This window comes from Oncorhynchus mykiss, chromosome 4 (assembly GCF_013265735.2).
Source record: "Oncorhynchus mykiss isolate Arlee chromosome 4, USDA_OmykA_1.1, whole genome shotgun sequence".
NCBI lineage: Eukaryota > Metazoa > Chordata > Actinopteri > Salmoniformes > Salmonidae > Oncorhynchus > Oncorhynchus mykiss.
Window position 1 is genome coordinate 28,571,337 of NC_048568.1, and position 14,853 is coordinate 28,586,189.

A 14,853-nucleotide genomic window follows, 5' to 3' on the forward strand; every position below is an offset into this window, starting at 1 on the left:
AGGCTGGAAAGACTATTCTACGTGGACATGTCATGAATTGCTCCCAGGGAATCACCATTGCAGAGAAAACAACTGACCAAAACATGTTTCTCAAGTTTATTTCAGTGCATCTCAGTCAGCAGAAATTCCAGTGTTTTCTCTGAAAACAAATGTCTCCTTCAACACGATAATAACCCACCACCAGAACTCTCTCTGAAATATACAGGTATTTTGGACTTGTTAATAAAATTGCAAAAAAAGTTACATTCTAAAAACATCAAACAAGTAACATGTATAAAAGAAAGCAATGAACGTATATTGATTGTGAAAGTAGCCGACAACATTGAATTCAAAGACTGTGCTACACCAAATCAAACAAGTGACAAGATGTAAAGCTCATGTGCTGAATCAATTGCTGTCTCTGCAGATGGACCATGGAACCAAAGCAGTAGGCCAGACCGTCAGACAAAGTGGCCTTGTAGAGCTGGTCTACCCATCCGGTAGAGATGGTCTACCCATCCGGTAGAGATGGTCTACCCATCCGGTAGAGCTGGTCTACCCATCCGGTAGAGATGGTCTACCCATCCGGTAGAGATGGTCTACCCTTCCTGTAGAGATGGTCTACCCATCCGGTAGAGATGGTCTACCCATCCGGTAGAGATGGTCTACCCATCCGGTAGAGATGGTCTACCCATCCGGTAGAGATGGTCTACCCATCCGGTAGAGATGGTCTACCCATCCTGTAGATATGGTCTACCCTTCCTGTAGAGATGGTCTACCCATCCGGTAGAGATGGTCTACCCATCCGGTAGAGATGGTCTACCCTTCCTGTAGAGATGGTCTACCCATCCGGTAGAGATGGTCTACCCATCCGGTAGAGATGGTCTACCCATCCGGTAGAGATGGTCTACCCATCCGGTAGAGATGGTCTACCCATCCGGTAGAGATGGTCTACCCATCCTGTAGATATGGTCTACCCTTCCTGTAGAGATGGTCTACCCATCCGGTAGAGATGGTCTACCCATCCGGTAGAGATGGTCTACCCATCCTGTAGATATGGTCTACCCTTCCTGTAGAGATGGTCTACCCACCCGGTAGAGATGGTCTACCCATCCGGTAGAGATGGTCTCGGGATGAAATATAGTGACAAAAACATTCTACTTTTCTCTGCAATTTACAATATGAACAAATAATTGATGTAGTCTGCAAAACCATATCAACAATGCATTTAAATGATTTCTTGCCAGCAGCACTAAGTGAAAGCTGATGTCCAGGGTTCATTCCTGCCCTCCAGTGAGTTTGTGGAAGAGTTCCTCATCCAGTGTCTCGTTCTGGTCTTTGGAGCGTGTTGAGAGGAAGATGTATCCTCCTATGTACTCATGGACCACCTTACAGTCACAGCTCACACAGGAGAAGGCTATCGACACATTCTGGTCAAACTCTATGGCCACCTGAAGACAAACAGTATGGATTAATATTGATTCATGTACTTTTTAGATACAGTACCTTGCAAAAGTATTCATAACGCTTGGATTTCTTCACATTTTATTGTGTTACAAAGTGGGATTAAAATATATTTGTCATTTTATGTCAACAATCAACACAAAATACTCTGTAGTGTCAAAGTAGAAGAACATTTGAAATATATATTTTTTTACATATTTAAATTAAATAACTTAAATGTCGTTGCATAAGTATTCAGCTCCCCGGGTCGATACATGTTAGAAAAACCTTTGGCAGTGATTACAGCTGTGAGTCTTCTTGGGTAAGTCTCTAAGAGCTTTCCGTACCTACAGTCGTGGCCAAAAGTTGAGTCTGCTGCCTCAGTTTGTATGATGGCAATTTGCATATACTCCAGAATGTTATGAAGAGTGATCAGATGAATTGCAATTAATTGCAAAGTCCCTCTTTGCCATGCAAATGAACTGAATGGGGATTCACTTTTGCAACAAAAAAACATTTCCACTGCATTTCAGCCCTGCCACATAAGGACCAGCTGACATCATGTCAGTGATTCTCACGTTAACACGTGTGAGTGTTGATGAGGACAAGGCTGGAGATCACTCTGTCATACTGATTGAGTTCAAATAACAGACTGGAAGCTTCAAAAGGAGGGTGGTGCTTGGAATCATTGTTCTTCCTCTGTCAATCATGGAAACACGTGCCGTCATCATTGCTTTGCACAAAAAGTTCTTCACATGCAAGGATATTGCTGCCAGTAAGATCAACCATTTATCGGATCATAAAGAACTTCAAGGAGAGCGGTTCAATTGTTGTGAAGAAGGCTTTGGGGCACCCAAGATAGTCCAGCAAGCGCCAGGACCGTCTCCTAAAGTTGATTCAGCTGCGGGATCGGGGCTGCTGAGGACTGGCGTAAAGTCATTTTCTCTGATGAATCCCCTTTCTGATTGTTTGGGGTATCTGGAAAAAAGCTTGTCCGGAGAAGACAAGGTGAGCGCTACCATCAGTCCTGTGTCATGCCAACAGTAAAGCATCCTGAGACCATTCATGTGTGGGGTTTCTTCTCAGCCAAGGGAGTGGGCTCACTCACAATTTTGCCTAAAGAACACAGCCATGAATAAAGAATGGTACCAACACATCCTCCGAGAGCAACTTCTCCCAACCATCCAAGAACAGTTTGGTGATGAACAATGCCTTTTCCAGCATGATGGAGCACCTTGCCATAAGGCAAAAGTGATAACTAAGTGGCTCAGGGAACAAAACATAGATATTTTGGGTCCATGGCCAGGAAACTCCCCAGACCTTAATCACATTGAGAACTTGTGGTCAATCCTCAAGAGGCGGGTGGACAAACAAAAACCCACAAATTCTGACAAACTCCAAGCATTGATTATGCAAGAATGGGCTGCCATCAGTCAGGATGTGGCCCAGAAGTTAATTGACAGCATGCCAGGGCAGATTGCAGAGGTCTTGAAAAAGAAGGGTCAACACTGCAAATATTGGCTCTGCATCAACTTAATGTAATTGTCAATGAAAGCCTTTGACACTTATGAAATGCTTGTAATTATACTTCAGTATTCCGTAGTAACATCTGACAAAAATATCTAAAAACACTGAAGCAGCAAACTTTGTGAAAATTAATATTTGTGTCATTCCCAAAACTTTAGGCCACGACTGTAGATTCATAATTCTTCAAGCTCTGTCAAGATATTTGGGACCATATCTAGACACCAATTTTCCAGTCTTGCCAGATTTACAAGCAGATTTAAGTCCAACCTGTAACTTGGCCACTCAGGAACATTCGCCATCTTCTTGGTAAACAAATCCAGTTTTCCTTGTGTTGTAGGCTATTATCCTGCTAAAAGGTGAATTCCTCTCCCAGTGTCTGGTGTAAAGCAGACTGAAGCAGGTTTTCCTCTAGGATTCTGCCTGTGCTTAGCTCCATTCCATTTATTTTTATCCTGAAAAACTCCCCAGTATTTGCCAATGTCAAGCATACACATGCCATGATGCAGCCACCACTATGCTTGAAAATAAGGAGGCAGTTACTCAGTGATATGTTGTTGGATTTGCCATGTTTTTTTTTTTCAGTATTACTTTAGTGCCTTGTTGTAGACAATATGCATGTTCACTTTTTAACAAAATAAAATGTGAATTCATCTAAGGGGTCTGAATACTTCTGCAAGGTTAAGTATATTTTCAGTAAAACAGTTTCTCTTATTACAAAGACAACTATTATCCTTGCTTTCTAATCTGTAAAAAGCAATCAATCTAGAGCCATTTACCTGTCTGATCTCCCAGTTGACATTCCACTGTTTCATGTTGGCGAATCTCCAGGTGGTGACAGGCAGGCCAGTGGACATGTCAATACGGACCAGACGGTTATAGGAGATACCCATCAGCTCATCCTTCTTACTGCCTCGGAACCTGGAACACACACACACACACACACACACTGTGTGATAAGTAACTTTACCTGGGACCTGAAGATTTACATTAGCTCGCTGAGCTAACGCCTAAAGCTAAGGCATTATCTCAGCAGGCTAACACAGCCTTGAGGTGTTTGAACCTGGTTGGTCACATTTACGTACCTGACAATGTAGTATTTGATACCAAACTCGGCCAGGGACTGCCAGGCATGGATGAAGCGCATTTTAGCTTCATTGAGAGAGAGACTGGCAATGTTCTGATGGGCCTCCAGGATCCTCGCTGTCAGCTGGACAGCAGACAGAACAGGGACATTTAGGCTACTTTACACAGACATTATGTCAGCCCTTTAACAAATACTGAGAGGGTAAGTGAATGGAATAGAATGATCTGGATGTCGACAGATTGTCAGTCTGAGATTATAAAACCACTGGAGAGCTCTGATGACATCCTCTCCCTGTCTGTGGCTCACAAACACTGAATCATGTTTGATTGATCATCACCTTATATTGCAGATAGACCCCCACCTGTTTGGGCTTGTACCTCTTGGTGTATCTAGGAGAGACAAAGCACTCAGCGTTCATCTCCATGGCATCCAGGTCTGGAGCAGACTGACCAGGGGGGGGCGCCAGACTCTTCATCTGCAGGAACGACTGGATGTTCTTCACCTCCGACCTAGACCAATCCCAGTTTCTCCTAGTCAGTTTACAGTCAGAACCCTATTAATGTGGTAAGGCATGGGAAGGATGAAGTAAGAACGTGTGACCTGTAGGAGCTGTAAGCCATGGTCTTGCCCTTGGAGGCCAGAGTACACGCTGCCTTCCACTTGGCATACTGCGTCTCCTGGATAAAAACAGGAATATCATCACAATATGTAAGGGGAACAATGGAGTCATGTTCTTGGTGCCCCACTCCCAAAAAATGTTTTTATAAGACTTTGGTTCAATAAGAAATTGCATCTTACGTTGTCACAGCGGATGTAGACCTCGCTCATCCCATCAGCCACTGGGAGCAGCAGCTTGATGCCAAACTTCTTGTCCGTCACATTGACGTCAGGGACCACCTCACATCCTCGGAGATGCAGCTGTTCTATCGGCTCTCCACTAGCTGTCTCTTTGTTCTTGTAGTAGGAGATGGTGGTGTCTTTAAACACGAACCAGTACTCCTTATATGAACGCAATGCCAGCCTTTTAGGCCTGGGGTACGAAACAAAACAACAACAAAAAAACGATTTGGGGAAAAATGTGAACAGGTTGTGTCCCCACACAGTCACACGTTGCTGTGTGAACTGTCTGTGTCATGGACTATCTACAGTGTAGCATTCTAACCTTTCCTTCTGTAAAGTGTAATGGCATTTTACTTCTACGACTTATCATTCTTGGTTTCTAAAACCCATGTTTCCATTTGTTACACAGATACAGTACCCTATTAATGTGTGTTTCTGGCCATATACAGCGGCCTTTAGGATTTACCTGAACAGCTTAAGGGAGTCTGCCAGCTTTGGAACGTCTGTGATGTCTTCCTGGGGGGGGGGCGGCACAACTGTCAATTATCCTATGACATCATCATGTTGAGACATGCAATCAAAGCAGACAACCTATCAACCCTTGCTTAAAAGACATGTGTTGCACCCTCTGAAACTGTTGAAATCATACAGACTTGTTTATCATTTATACTGTATATAAAGAATATGAATCGTTTAAAATAATAAAAAATCCACTTACCAATATTCTGTCTGTTTTTCCTCCAAGTGTGACCTCTAGATTGGATAAGGCAGCCTCTACTTCATCTATCTCCGGTTCATTGGAAAAGTCCAGAGGTTCCGTGGAAATGGTCATCTTACATATGTGATACTGAAACAATATTAACAAAATAATTAATAATCAACACTTAATGATGGGAATTGGGGGATATATCATACTAAGAGCAACAGGAGATTATTGTACAATACAGAGTAGATAAGAGTACAATACAGAGTAGATAAGAGTACAATACAAAGTAGATAAGAAGAGTATAAAACTAACAGACAAGTTTGAAAACCTAAATATACCCAGTCTTTAGCTGTGTAAAAGGCAGGTCTGAACCCAGAAACAGTTTTTAGTTCCAACACTTGAGGCCAGACGATGACACAGACTGGGAGAAGACAGAGAGAGTCTTGTGATACCAGTAACAAGGTGAGAGGTGAGAGCAATAACCATCTCATGGATTTAATAATTTTTATAGATCAGTTGAGAATAAATCAGTCAGAGATGAAGAACAGTTGAAATTCTATGTTTTTCACTTAATACTTTTGTGTTATTTATATTTTATCACCCAGAGGAGTTCAGGAGGATAACGAGAATCCCTCCCTGCCTCCTGTGGGATTGTCCTCTTTCCCATCATGCCTCCTTTGGGACTGAGACACCAAACCAGATGGATAATAGTGTGTGCGTGTATGTGCGCGCGCATATGTATGTATGTGTGTGTGTGTGTACCTGTAAGGAGGCGAACATGAGCATCTCCTCCTCAGTGCAGTTGATCTCCTCCAGTAGGATGGACCAGCGAGCCTGCTCATACAGCTGGGTTATCCTCACAGCATCATACTGAAACACACATCAATAAATCAGTCAATGTTAGCGTTAGAGTTGGTGTTATGGTTACAGTTAGTCTCACCTTCGGGTTGAGGTTCAGTGTTTTTCAAACACTCACTTAAGTTTAAGGTTAGGGGTTAGTGTTACCTTTGGGTTGAGGTCGAAGAAGCAGTGGTATTTGAAGCGTAGCTGGAGTCTGTCATGTTCTCCGATGCCCTGTTCCATCAAGGAGCGGGAGGAGTCCAACCACCTGTCAATCACATCAGCAGCCTATCACAGTAAACCAGGAAGTGTTCAGGGAAGAGACAGAGAACTCCAGCATAGCAAAGCCAACATCTAGTAAGTCTTCTACATGTACAGCCATAGTCTGGTTCATCTCAAGGTTTTTGTTTCTGAGTAACTCTTACCCTGCGTTGATGATGGCTTTGTCCACCATGGACAACTGCTGGTACATCTTGGCCAGCTCTTCAGGGGGCAGGTTGGGCTGGCTGGAGGTCAGGGGGTTGTCCCCAAACCATAAGCTGGTGGCCGAGGCTGGAGTCCCATTCTCTGGGTCATAGGTGGGCACCATGGTCTTACTGTACAAGGGACTGCCTGGAGGAGTCAGGTAGAGGAGGAGACACAGTTCAGGGACCATGTTATAATGAGAGTGCTGATCTAGAATCAGTTTTGCCTTTTAGATCATAACGAATAAGATTATATCAAAACCTTTGAAATGGTTCAGAACTACAGTCAAAATGAGGCTGATTTTATGAGTTGGAATCCTCAGCTGCTCTATACTGTAGCTACTCAAACAGACTCAGAAAGTGTGTGTGTCTGCGTTTCAGCCTTGAGAAAATTGCAGCGTACTGTACTATTCTTTCAGATATCCGTCATGATCGCTCTATTCTTTTAGATCTTCAGAATTCTGCATTCCTTCTTAGATTGTTTCAGAAGTCAACAGAAGCCACCATGTGGGCTGAATCTGGTGGTGTGAGACATACAAGTCAGAAATGATCCACTTTGAGTTAGCCTGAGGTTCTAAACCTCGACTGTGTTGCCATGGTGGTGAATGGAATAGCTTCACAGCATGATTGAAGATGACCTTCGAGATATGAGGAAAGTTTACGCCAGGCTAACTTCACCATGTGGATAACTTAGCCTGAGGGCCTGATGGTTTCTGTGATTCAATAAAGGTATATTGACAAAGAGACAACAACAATGGGGTTGGGTAAAGCAGAAACAGGCAGTCACCTAGGATATGGCTAACTTGGTTGAAGTCTTTACATGAAAACAGAAAGGAAGAATCTGACGGTCTACTGAAAATATCCATGTCTAAAAACACGATTAACACACGATTGTAACTCTGCTTCTCTCACCCGTTCCCCCAGAGCCTCCATTGAAGATGTCCATATCTAAGATGTCTTCCAGCGCTGGATTCTTGTCTTTCTTCATCTTCTTCTTCTTGGGCAGGTTATCTGGAGGCTTCAGCAGGGACAGCTCCTCTGGCCTCCTGATGTCTAGAGGAGAGAGGACGTCAAGGAGAGTTCCTGCCCCTAAACCCTTACTCCTAGACCAGTGGTTCTCAAATTTATCCTCGGAGACCCCCAGACGTTTCCCAATTTTGCTGTAGAGCTGAACCAGCTCACCTGATTCACCTATTCAAAGGCTTGATGATTAGTTAACAAGTTGAATCAGGTGTGCTGGCTCTGGAATAGATCAAATACATAGAAGGGCCGGGGGTCTCCGAGGAGAGGTTTGAGAACCACTTCCTCAGACCCCTAAACCCTAAATCCCTATACCTAGATTTAAATCCCTAACCACTAGGTCCTAGCCCCTACCCCCCTCAGTCCCGGTGAAGACGTGAGAGCACTGGAGAAGTATAAACAATATGACAAACATTTTCCTTGTCAAAAATCAGTAAATGGGAACTTGACCATATTAAACACTGATCCAATCCTTTCAGATCTACAGTACACTAGTGCAAAGGGACTAGTGCTTAGGGACTAGGGGGTGAGGATAGGGCCTCATATCCGGCTAGGGTACTCACTGAGTGCTCTGCAGATCTCAGCGACGGTCTTGAAGACGACGGCAGAGTAGCTGACGGTGAGTTTGACCGTCTTCATGTTGGGCAGCTGCAGGCACAGGGGTTTGTGCTGGGGAGTGTATCGCAGGTCAGCGTCTGCCTGGACACCGTACTTGTCCAGGGTCCAGTGGGTCTTCAGCAGCCAACAGCTCCTCTGCTCCCACCACAGAGCATGGTCTGACCAGTCCTGAGGGGCCTCTGACGGAGAGATGGAGATGGGGGAAAGAGAGAGAGGATATATGGTTGGATAAAAGGACAGTATTTTCACAAGGCACAAACATTGCCATTAAACATGTACAGCTGTATGTATTATCCACAATTAAAACCGATATTCTCTCGTCTAATAGGAAACAGGTACAAAAGTATCTATATCCACTGTAAAACGAGTCCCATAGCGACATAACCTGAAAGGCCGCACAGCAAGGAAGAAGCCACTGCTCCAAAACCGCCATAAAAAAGCCAGACTACGGTTTGCAACTGCACATGGGGACAAAGATCGTACTTTTTGAAGAAATGTCCTCTGGTCTGATGAAACAAAAATAGAACTGCTTGGCCATAATGACCATTGTTATGTTTGGAGGAAAAAGGGGGAGGCTTGCAAGCCGAAGAGCCCCATCCCAACCGTGAAGCAGGCGGCTGGTTAGCATCCTGTTGTGGGGGTGCATTTCTGCAGGAGGGACTGGTGCACTTCACAAAATAGATGGCATCACGAGGAAAGAAAATTATGTGGATACTGTATATTAAAGTAAAAGCTTGGTCACAAATGGCTCTTCCAAATGGACAATGACCCCAAGAATACTTCCAAAGTTGTGGCAAAATGGCTTAAGGACAACAACGTCAAGGTATTGGAGTGGCCATCACAAAGCTCTGACATCAATCCTACAGAACATTTGTGGGCAGAACTGAAAAAGTGTGTGCGAGCAAGGAGGGCTACAAACCCGACTCAGTTACACAGCTCTGTCAGACGGAATGGGCCAAAATTCACCCAACTTATTGTGGGAAGCTTGTGGAAGGCTACCCAAAATGTTTGACCCAAGTTAAACAATTTCAAGGCAATGCTACCAAATACTAATTGAGTGTATGTAAACTTCTGACCCACTGGGAATGTGATGAAAGAAATAAAAGCTGAAAGAAATAATTCTCTCTACTATTATTCTCACATTTCACATTCTTCAAATAAAGTGGTGATCCTAACTGACCGAAGACAGGGAATTTTTACTAGGATTAAATGTCAGGAATTGTGAAAAACTGAGTTTAAATGTATTTGGCTAAGGTGTATGTAAACTTCTGTCTTCAACTGTATATGGCTTAGTCATATAAAGTACATGTTGTCATACACCCCCTTACCTCCACTGTAACAAACACAACACACCTTGTATCTATGTGAAATAAACCAAGGCTTAGGTCACTATAATACCGTTTTACACTAGGGGAATTCCATAGTGTCTAATCCTCCTGAATGAAGGCAGGATGTGTCTTAAATCACACCCTATTCTCCATGTAGGACACTCATATTGTAGACGTAATAACTGTCAAAGGTAGTGCACTACACAGGGAATAGGGTGTCTTGAGATTTCTCCCAGGTGAATAAACATGAGATAAAGTGGTGGACTTTAGCCCCTCTGGCTGTGGTACTGAAGCATTGTGGGAGAACAATACTACTCAGCACTATAGATGAATGTAGGGCAAACAAGGGTGTGTTCTCCAGGCTAGTACTGTGTCTGAGAGAGGGGGGGAGACAGAGAGACAGAGAGGGTTGGAAGAGAGAATGAAAGAGACTTACTGATCTTCTCCACCAGTTTGAGCATGAGTCCTCCAATGTGCAGGTCTCCCTTGACTCTGAGTTTAAACCTCATGCCCTCGTCTCCATCTCTCTGGTCTACCTGGACTGACAGCTCCCACGACGTGTTGCCATACTCTGCCGTGTTTATCATGACCCTGACTGGAGAGCAGGGAGTTTAGGTGAGAGATAGAGGACTTATTAACAAATGTATTTGTGAAAAGTGTTGTATGACTAAAATATGATTGAGCGACTGATCCTGCTGTGGCTTCCCCAAAACACTGACTGAAGAGACAGGTCAGCAAAAGGGCATGTTCAGTCTCATTTGCAGTACTGACTGACTAAAATAAATATAGCACCCTATTCTCTATATAGTAGGGCTGTCCCCAACTAAAACAAATATTGGTCAACCAAAAGTTGTCTGTTTATCAATTGGTTGAATTTTTTAAATGTGTATTTTTCCATATATAGACACAACCTACGTGAAAAAATCTACTATATACAGTGCATTTGGAAAGTATTCAGACCCTTTCCCCTTTTCCAAATGTTGTTACGTTACAGCCGTATTCTAAAATTGATTAAATAAATGTTTCCCCCCATCAATCTACCTACAATAACCCATAATGACAAAGCAGGGGGGGGGCAGCACTCCACCAATCAGGCCTTTATGGTAGAGTGGCTAGACCGAAGTCACTCCTCAGTAAAAGGCACATGATAGCCAGCTTGGAGTTTGCCAAAAGGCACCTAAAAGACTCTCAGACCATGAGAAACAAGATTCTCCGGTCTGATGAAACCAACATTGAACTCTTTGGCCTGAAAGCCAAGCTGAACATGCCCTTTTGCTGACCTGTCTCTTCAGTCAGTGTTCTGGAGGAAACCTGACACCATCCCTACAGTGAAACATGGTGGTGGCGGCATCATGCTGTGGGGATGTTTTTCAGTGGCAGGTATTGGGAGACTAGTCAGGATCAAGGGTAAGATGAACGGAGCAAGTACAGAGAGATCCTTGATGAAAACCTACTCCAGAGTGCTCAGGACTTCAGACTGGGGTGAAGGTTCACCTTCCAACAGGACAATGACCCTAAGCACACAGCCAAGACAACTCAGGAGTGGCTTTGGGACAAGTCTGAATATCCTTGAGTGGCCCGCACTGAATCCGATCAAACATTTCCGGAGAGACCTGAAAATAGCTGTGCAGTGACGCTCCCCATCTAATCTGACATAGCTTGCGAGGATCTGCAGAGAAGAATGGGAGAAACTTCCCATTTTTATATTGCGAGTGTGCCCACTGGTAATGGCACGTGCTCTGCGCACGTATACATGAAGAGATTATTATAGTGGGAGAGCAAGAGTTTTTAGTTTTGACATCGATTAACATGTCACCAGAATATGACCTTCGATATTTATTGGAAAGGATCACCACGCTCATCACCTTGCACTTCCACCACCATATGAAGTTCATAATTTATTTAATCTGTAGCCTAATACACTGCATGCTTTTCCGACGTCGTAGTGGGAGCATAATTCATTTTACCGACACAAAGAGATCCTACCTTGTCTAGCGTATTTGGAAAGTTTACTGAAAAAGTTTGTTTCCATCAGGCCTGTCATGATTATTATTTGTTTTTTTAACGATATCTACTTTACGCGCCTAAAACGTTTCGATTGGAACCTGGTTATTAAAGAAGTTATTTTAATCGCAGGAGGAAATCTGGACCAAAAAAACGTATTTAGGTCTCATAAAACTGTTGTGAGAAACATCTATGGTGAAATATGAATTTTAAAAAAGATATAAGGACTCATATGTCGATTTATAATAGAGTAGGTTAAATTCAGTAGCACATACCATAACAAATGTGAAATGTTGGTTTACATTATAAACGACAGGCTAGATTGTATACCAGCCCAGTTGTTTCTCAAACCTCCTCGGGATCTCCAGACGTTTCACAATTTTGATGTAGCCCTGAACTAGCTCACCTGATTGACCTAGTAAAAGGCTCAACTGCGAATGAGCCGCAACCGAAACCTCAGCCATGCGTAGGCTACAATCTCTTTTATCGTGCTAAAACCGTAACAGAACACAGGTACGTTAGAAAACTCACCTTGATAAAAGTTTGAAACCTCTTCTCTCTTTTTTTCTGTGGTGTGTGATGCGGTCTGCTGTCCCGTTCGCTCAGGACAGGTACCCGCCCCATACACACAGTTAAGGAAGTAGGCTAGCCTAGAAGTTTCAGCCTTGTCTTATAAATTGTCTCAGTAGCATGAAGTTCTGCTGTCTGTATTACTCTTAAAACTACCAACAACTACGCAACCACTTCAAATGAGTGGATTCGGCTGTTTCACCGACACCCGTTGCTGACAGGTGTATAAAATGGAGCACACAGTAATCTCCATAGACAAACATAGGCAGTAGAGTGGCCGATACTGAAATACTCAGTGACTTTCAACGTGGCACCATCATAGGATGCCACCTTTCCAACAAGTCAGTTCATCAAATGTCTGCCCTGGTAAAGCTGCTCCGGTCAACTGTAAGCACTGTTATTGTGAAGTGGAAAACTCTAGTAGCAACAAAGGCTCAGTGAAGTGGTAGGCCACAATCAAATGTATTTATAAAGCCCTTTTTACATCAGGCCACACAAGCTCACAGAATGGGACCACCGAGTGCTGAAGCGTGTAAAAATTGTCTGTCCTCGGTTGCAACACTCACTACCGTGTTCCAAACTGCCTCTGGAAGCAACATCAGCACAAGAACTTCATGAAATGGGTTTCCATAGCAGAGCAGCCGTGCACACAAGCCTAAGATTACCATGTGCAATGCCAAGCGTCAGCTGGAGTGGTGTAAAGCTAGCCACCAATGGACTCCTGGAGCAGTGGAAATGTCTTCTCTGGAGTGATGAATTATGCTTCACCATCTGGCAGTCCGAGAGACGGATCTGGGTTAGGTGGATGCCAGGAGAACGCTACCTGCCCATATGCATAGTGCCAACTGTAAAGTTTGGTGGAGTAGGAATAATGGTCTGGGGCTGTTTTTCATGGTTCGGGCTAGGCCCCTTAGTTCCAGTGAAGGGAAATCTTAACGCTACAGCATACAATGACATTCTAGACGATTCTACGTGTCCAACTTTGTGGCAAAAGTTTGTGGGCCCTTTCTTGTTTCAGCATGATAATGCACCAGTGCACAGAGCGAGGTTCATACAGAAATGGTTTGTTGAGATCGGTGTGGAAGAACTTGACTGGCCTGCACACAGCCCTGACCTCAACTCCATCTAACACCTTTGGGATGAATTGGAACGCCAACTGCCAGCCAGGCCTAATCGCCCAACATCAGTGCCCGACCTCACTAATGCTCTTGTGGCTGATGGAAGCAAGTCCCCGGAGTAAAGTACCAACATCTAGTGGAAAGTCTTCCCAGAAGAGTGGAGGCTGTTATAGCAGCGAAGGAGGGACCAACTCCATATTAATGACCATGATTTTGGAATGAGATGTACGACGAGCAGGTGTCCACATACTTTTGGACATATTGTATTTTATAATCTTGTTTACTTCTCAAAGGCCGACTATAATTTGCAATAGGTGTGAGGAAGAAGCACAGGTAGCCTAACCTACCTATTTAGGATAGTCTGAGTTTTATGAATCAGACAGTCAGCGGACCTTCCCTTACTTTCATAACATCCTGTCTCTATGTGTAAATCCGTACAGTATGAATCATAACACTACACTTACAATATGTAATATAGCCTATGTATTGATTGATTGATGTAGTGGCATTACACATCCATTCACAAAACTAAAGATCAAATATCATTTGAGTTACTATCCAACATGTTACATAAGAATGTACACATTTAGAAACTCCAGTCATTGAAACACAGAAGTTTAATTGAATAGTAGGACAACACAGGTAATAATGACTCAAGCCTGCCATCCACTGGATACTTGTGGTGGAATGACAGCATACTGGAGTGGCCAACCCTCCTCCTACAGAACTACTGGGGAATGCAGGCTTTTGCTCCTGCCCCCTCTAAAACACCTGATACTACTAATCATCTGCACATTTGGACCGTGATTAGCTGAATCGAATGTGTTAGTGCAGGGCTGGAGCAAAAGCCTCATTCTGAGAATCTACAGTCACTCAGATGGCATCCATGTAATACTTACCACTAGATTATAAAGCCATCAGTGAGTTGGAGGATCCTAAATGGGAGTGGATCAAAGAGTTTCTCTCCCTCTCAAACTTATAAAGCAGTGAGTCAGTCAGTCAGTCATGCCGGGCAGGCCAAACTACTACTTAGTGAATATAAGCAGTTCAAAGCCATGAGGGATGTGGTCGATCCTCTAAAAAGAACAAGGCTTTCAAGTGAGGAGTTCCATGTAGTATTATGTTACGATGTGGTGGTGTGACCAGCAGAGGGAGCTACTATATAATTCTGAAACAAACTAGGAAGGCCCTCTCTCGGTCTCTCTCTGTCTCGCTCTCACTCTCTCTCTCTCTCTCTCTCTCTCTCTCTCTCTCTCTCTCTCTCAATTCAATTTAAGGGCTTTATTGGCATGAGAAACACATGTTGACATTG

At 43.6% G+C, this 14,853-nt stretch overlaps 1 protein-coding gene across 2 annotated transcripts; it reads right to left on the reverse strand.

The window, feature by feature from the left end:
- Positions 1-82: 82 nt before the first annotated feature.
- Positions 83-12,706, reverse strand: LOC110521071 (fermitin family homolog 1). 2 transcript variants are annotated; one of them, XM_036976053.1, is made up of 16 exons: positions 12,385-12,706; positions 10,286-10,444; positions 8,467-8,700; positions 7,796-7,936; positions 6,845-7,031; positions 6,585-6,687; positions 6,342-6,449; positions 5,592-5,720; positions 5,340-5,389; positions 4,832-5,063; positions 4,634-4,710; positions 4,395-4,542; positions 4,032-4,156; positions 3,726-3,867; positions 1,045-1,430; positions 83-472 (listed from the first exon to the last, which is right to left on the reverse strand). In XM_036976053.1, the coding sequence occupies exons 2-15, from the start codon at positions 10,434-10,436 to the stop codon at positions 1,257-1,259; spliced, it is 2,001 nt and encodes a 666-aa protein (XP_036831948.1). In that variant the 5' UTR covers positions 10,437-10,444; positions 12,385-12,706; the 3' UTR covers positions 83-472; positions 1,045-1,256. The 2 variants fall into 2 exon arrangements, with proteins under 2 accessions (XP_036831948.1, XP_036831949.1); XM_036976054.1 differs by lacking the exon at positions 12,385-12,706 and adding an exon at positions 12,129-12,151.
- Between the last annotated feature and the right edge of the window lie 2,147 nt (positions 12,707-14,853).

What these genes read in the sequence shown, in the direction of transcription:
- LOC110521071 (XM_036976053.1), bottom strand. Translation starts at nt 10,436, where the DNA reads ATGATAAACACGGCAGAGTATGGCAACACGTCGTGGGAGCTGTCAGTC. An exon ending in CAAACTGGTGGAGAAGATCA is followed by an intron (nt 8,701 to 10,285) that starts GTAAGTCTCTTT and finishes TCTCTCCGTCAG; the next exon opens with AGGCCCCTCAGGACTGGTCA. An exon ending in TCTACATCCGCTGTGACAAC is followed by an intron (nt 4,711 to 4,831) that starts GTAAGATGCAAT and finishes GTTTTTATCCAG; the next exon opens with GAGACGCAGTATGCCAAGTG.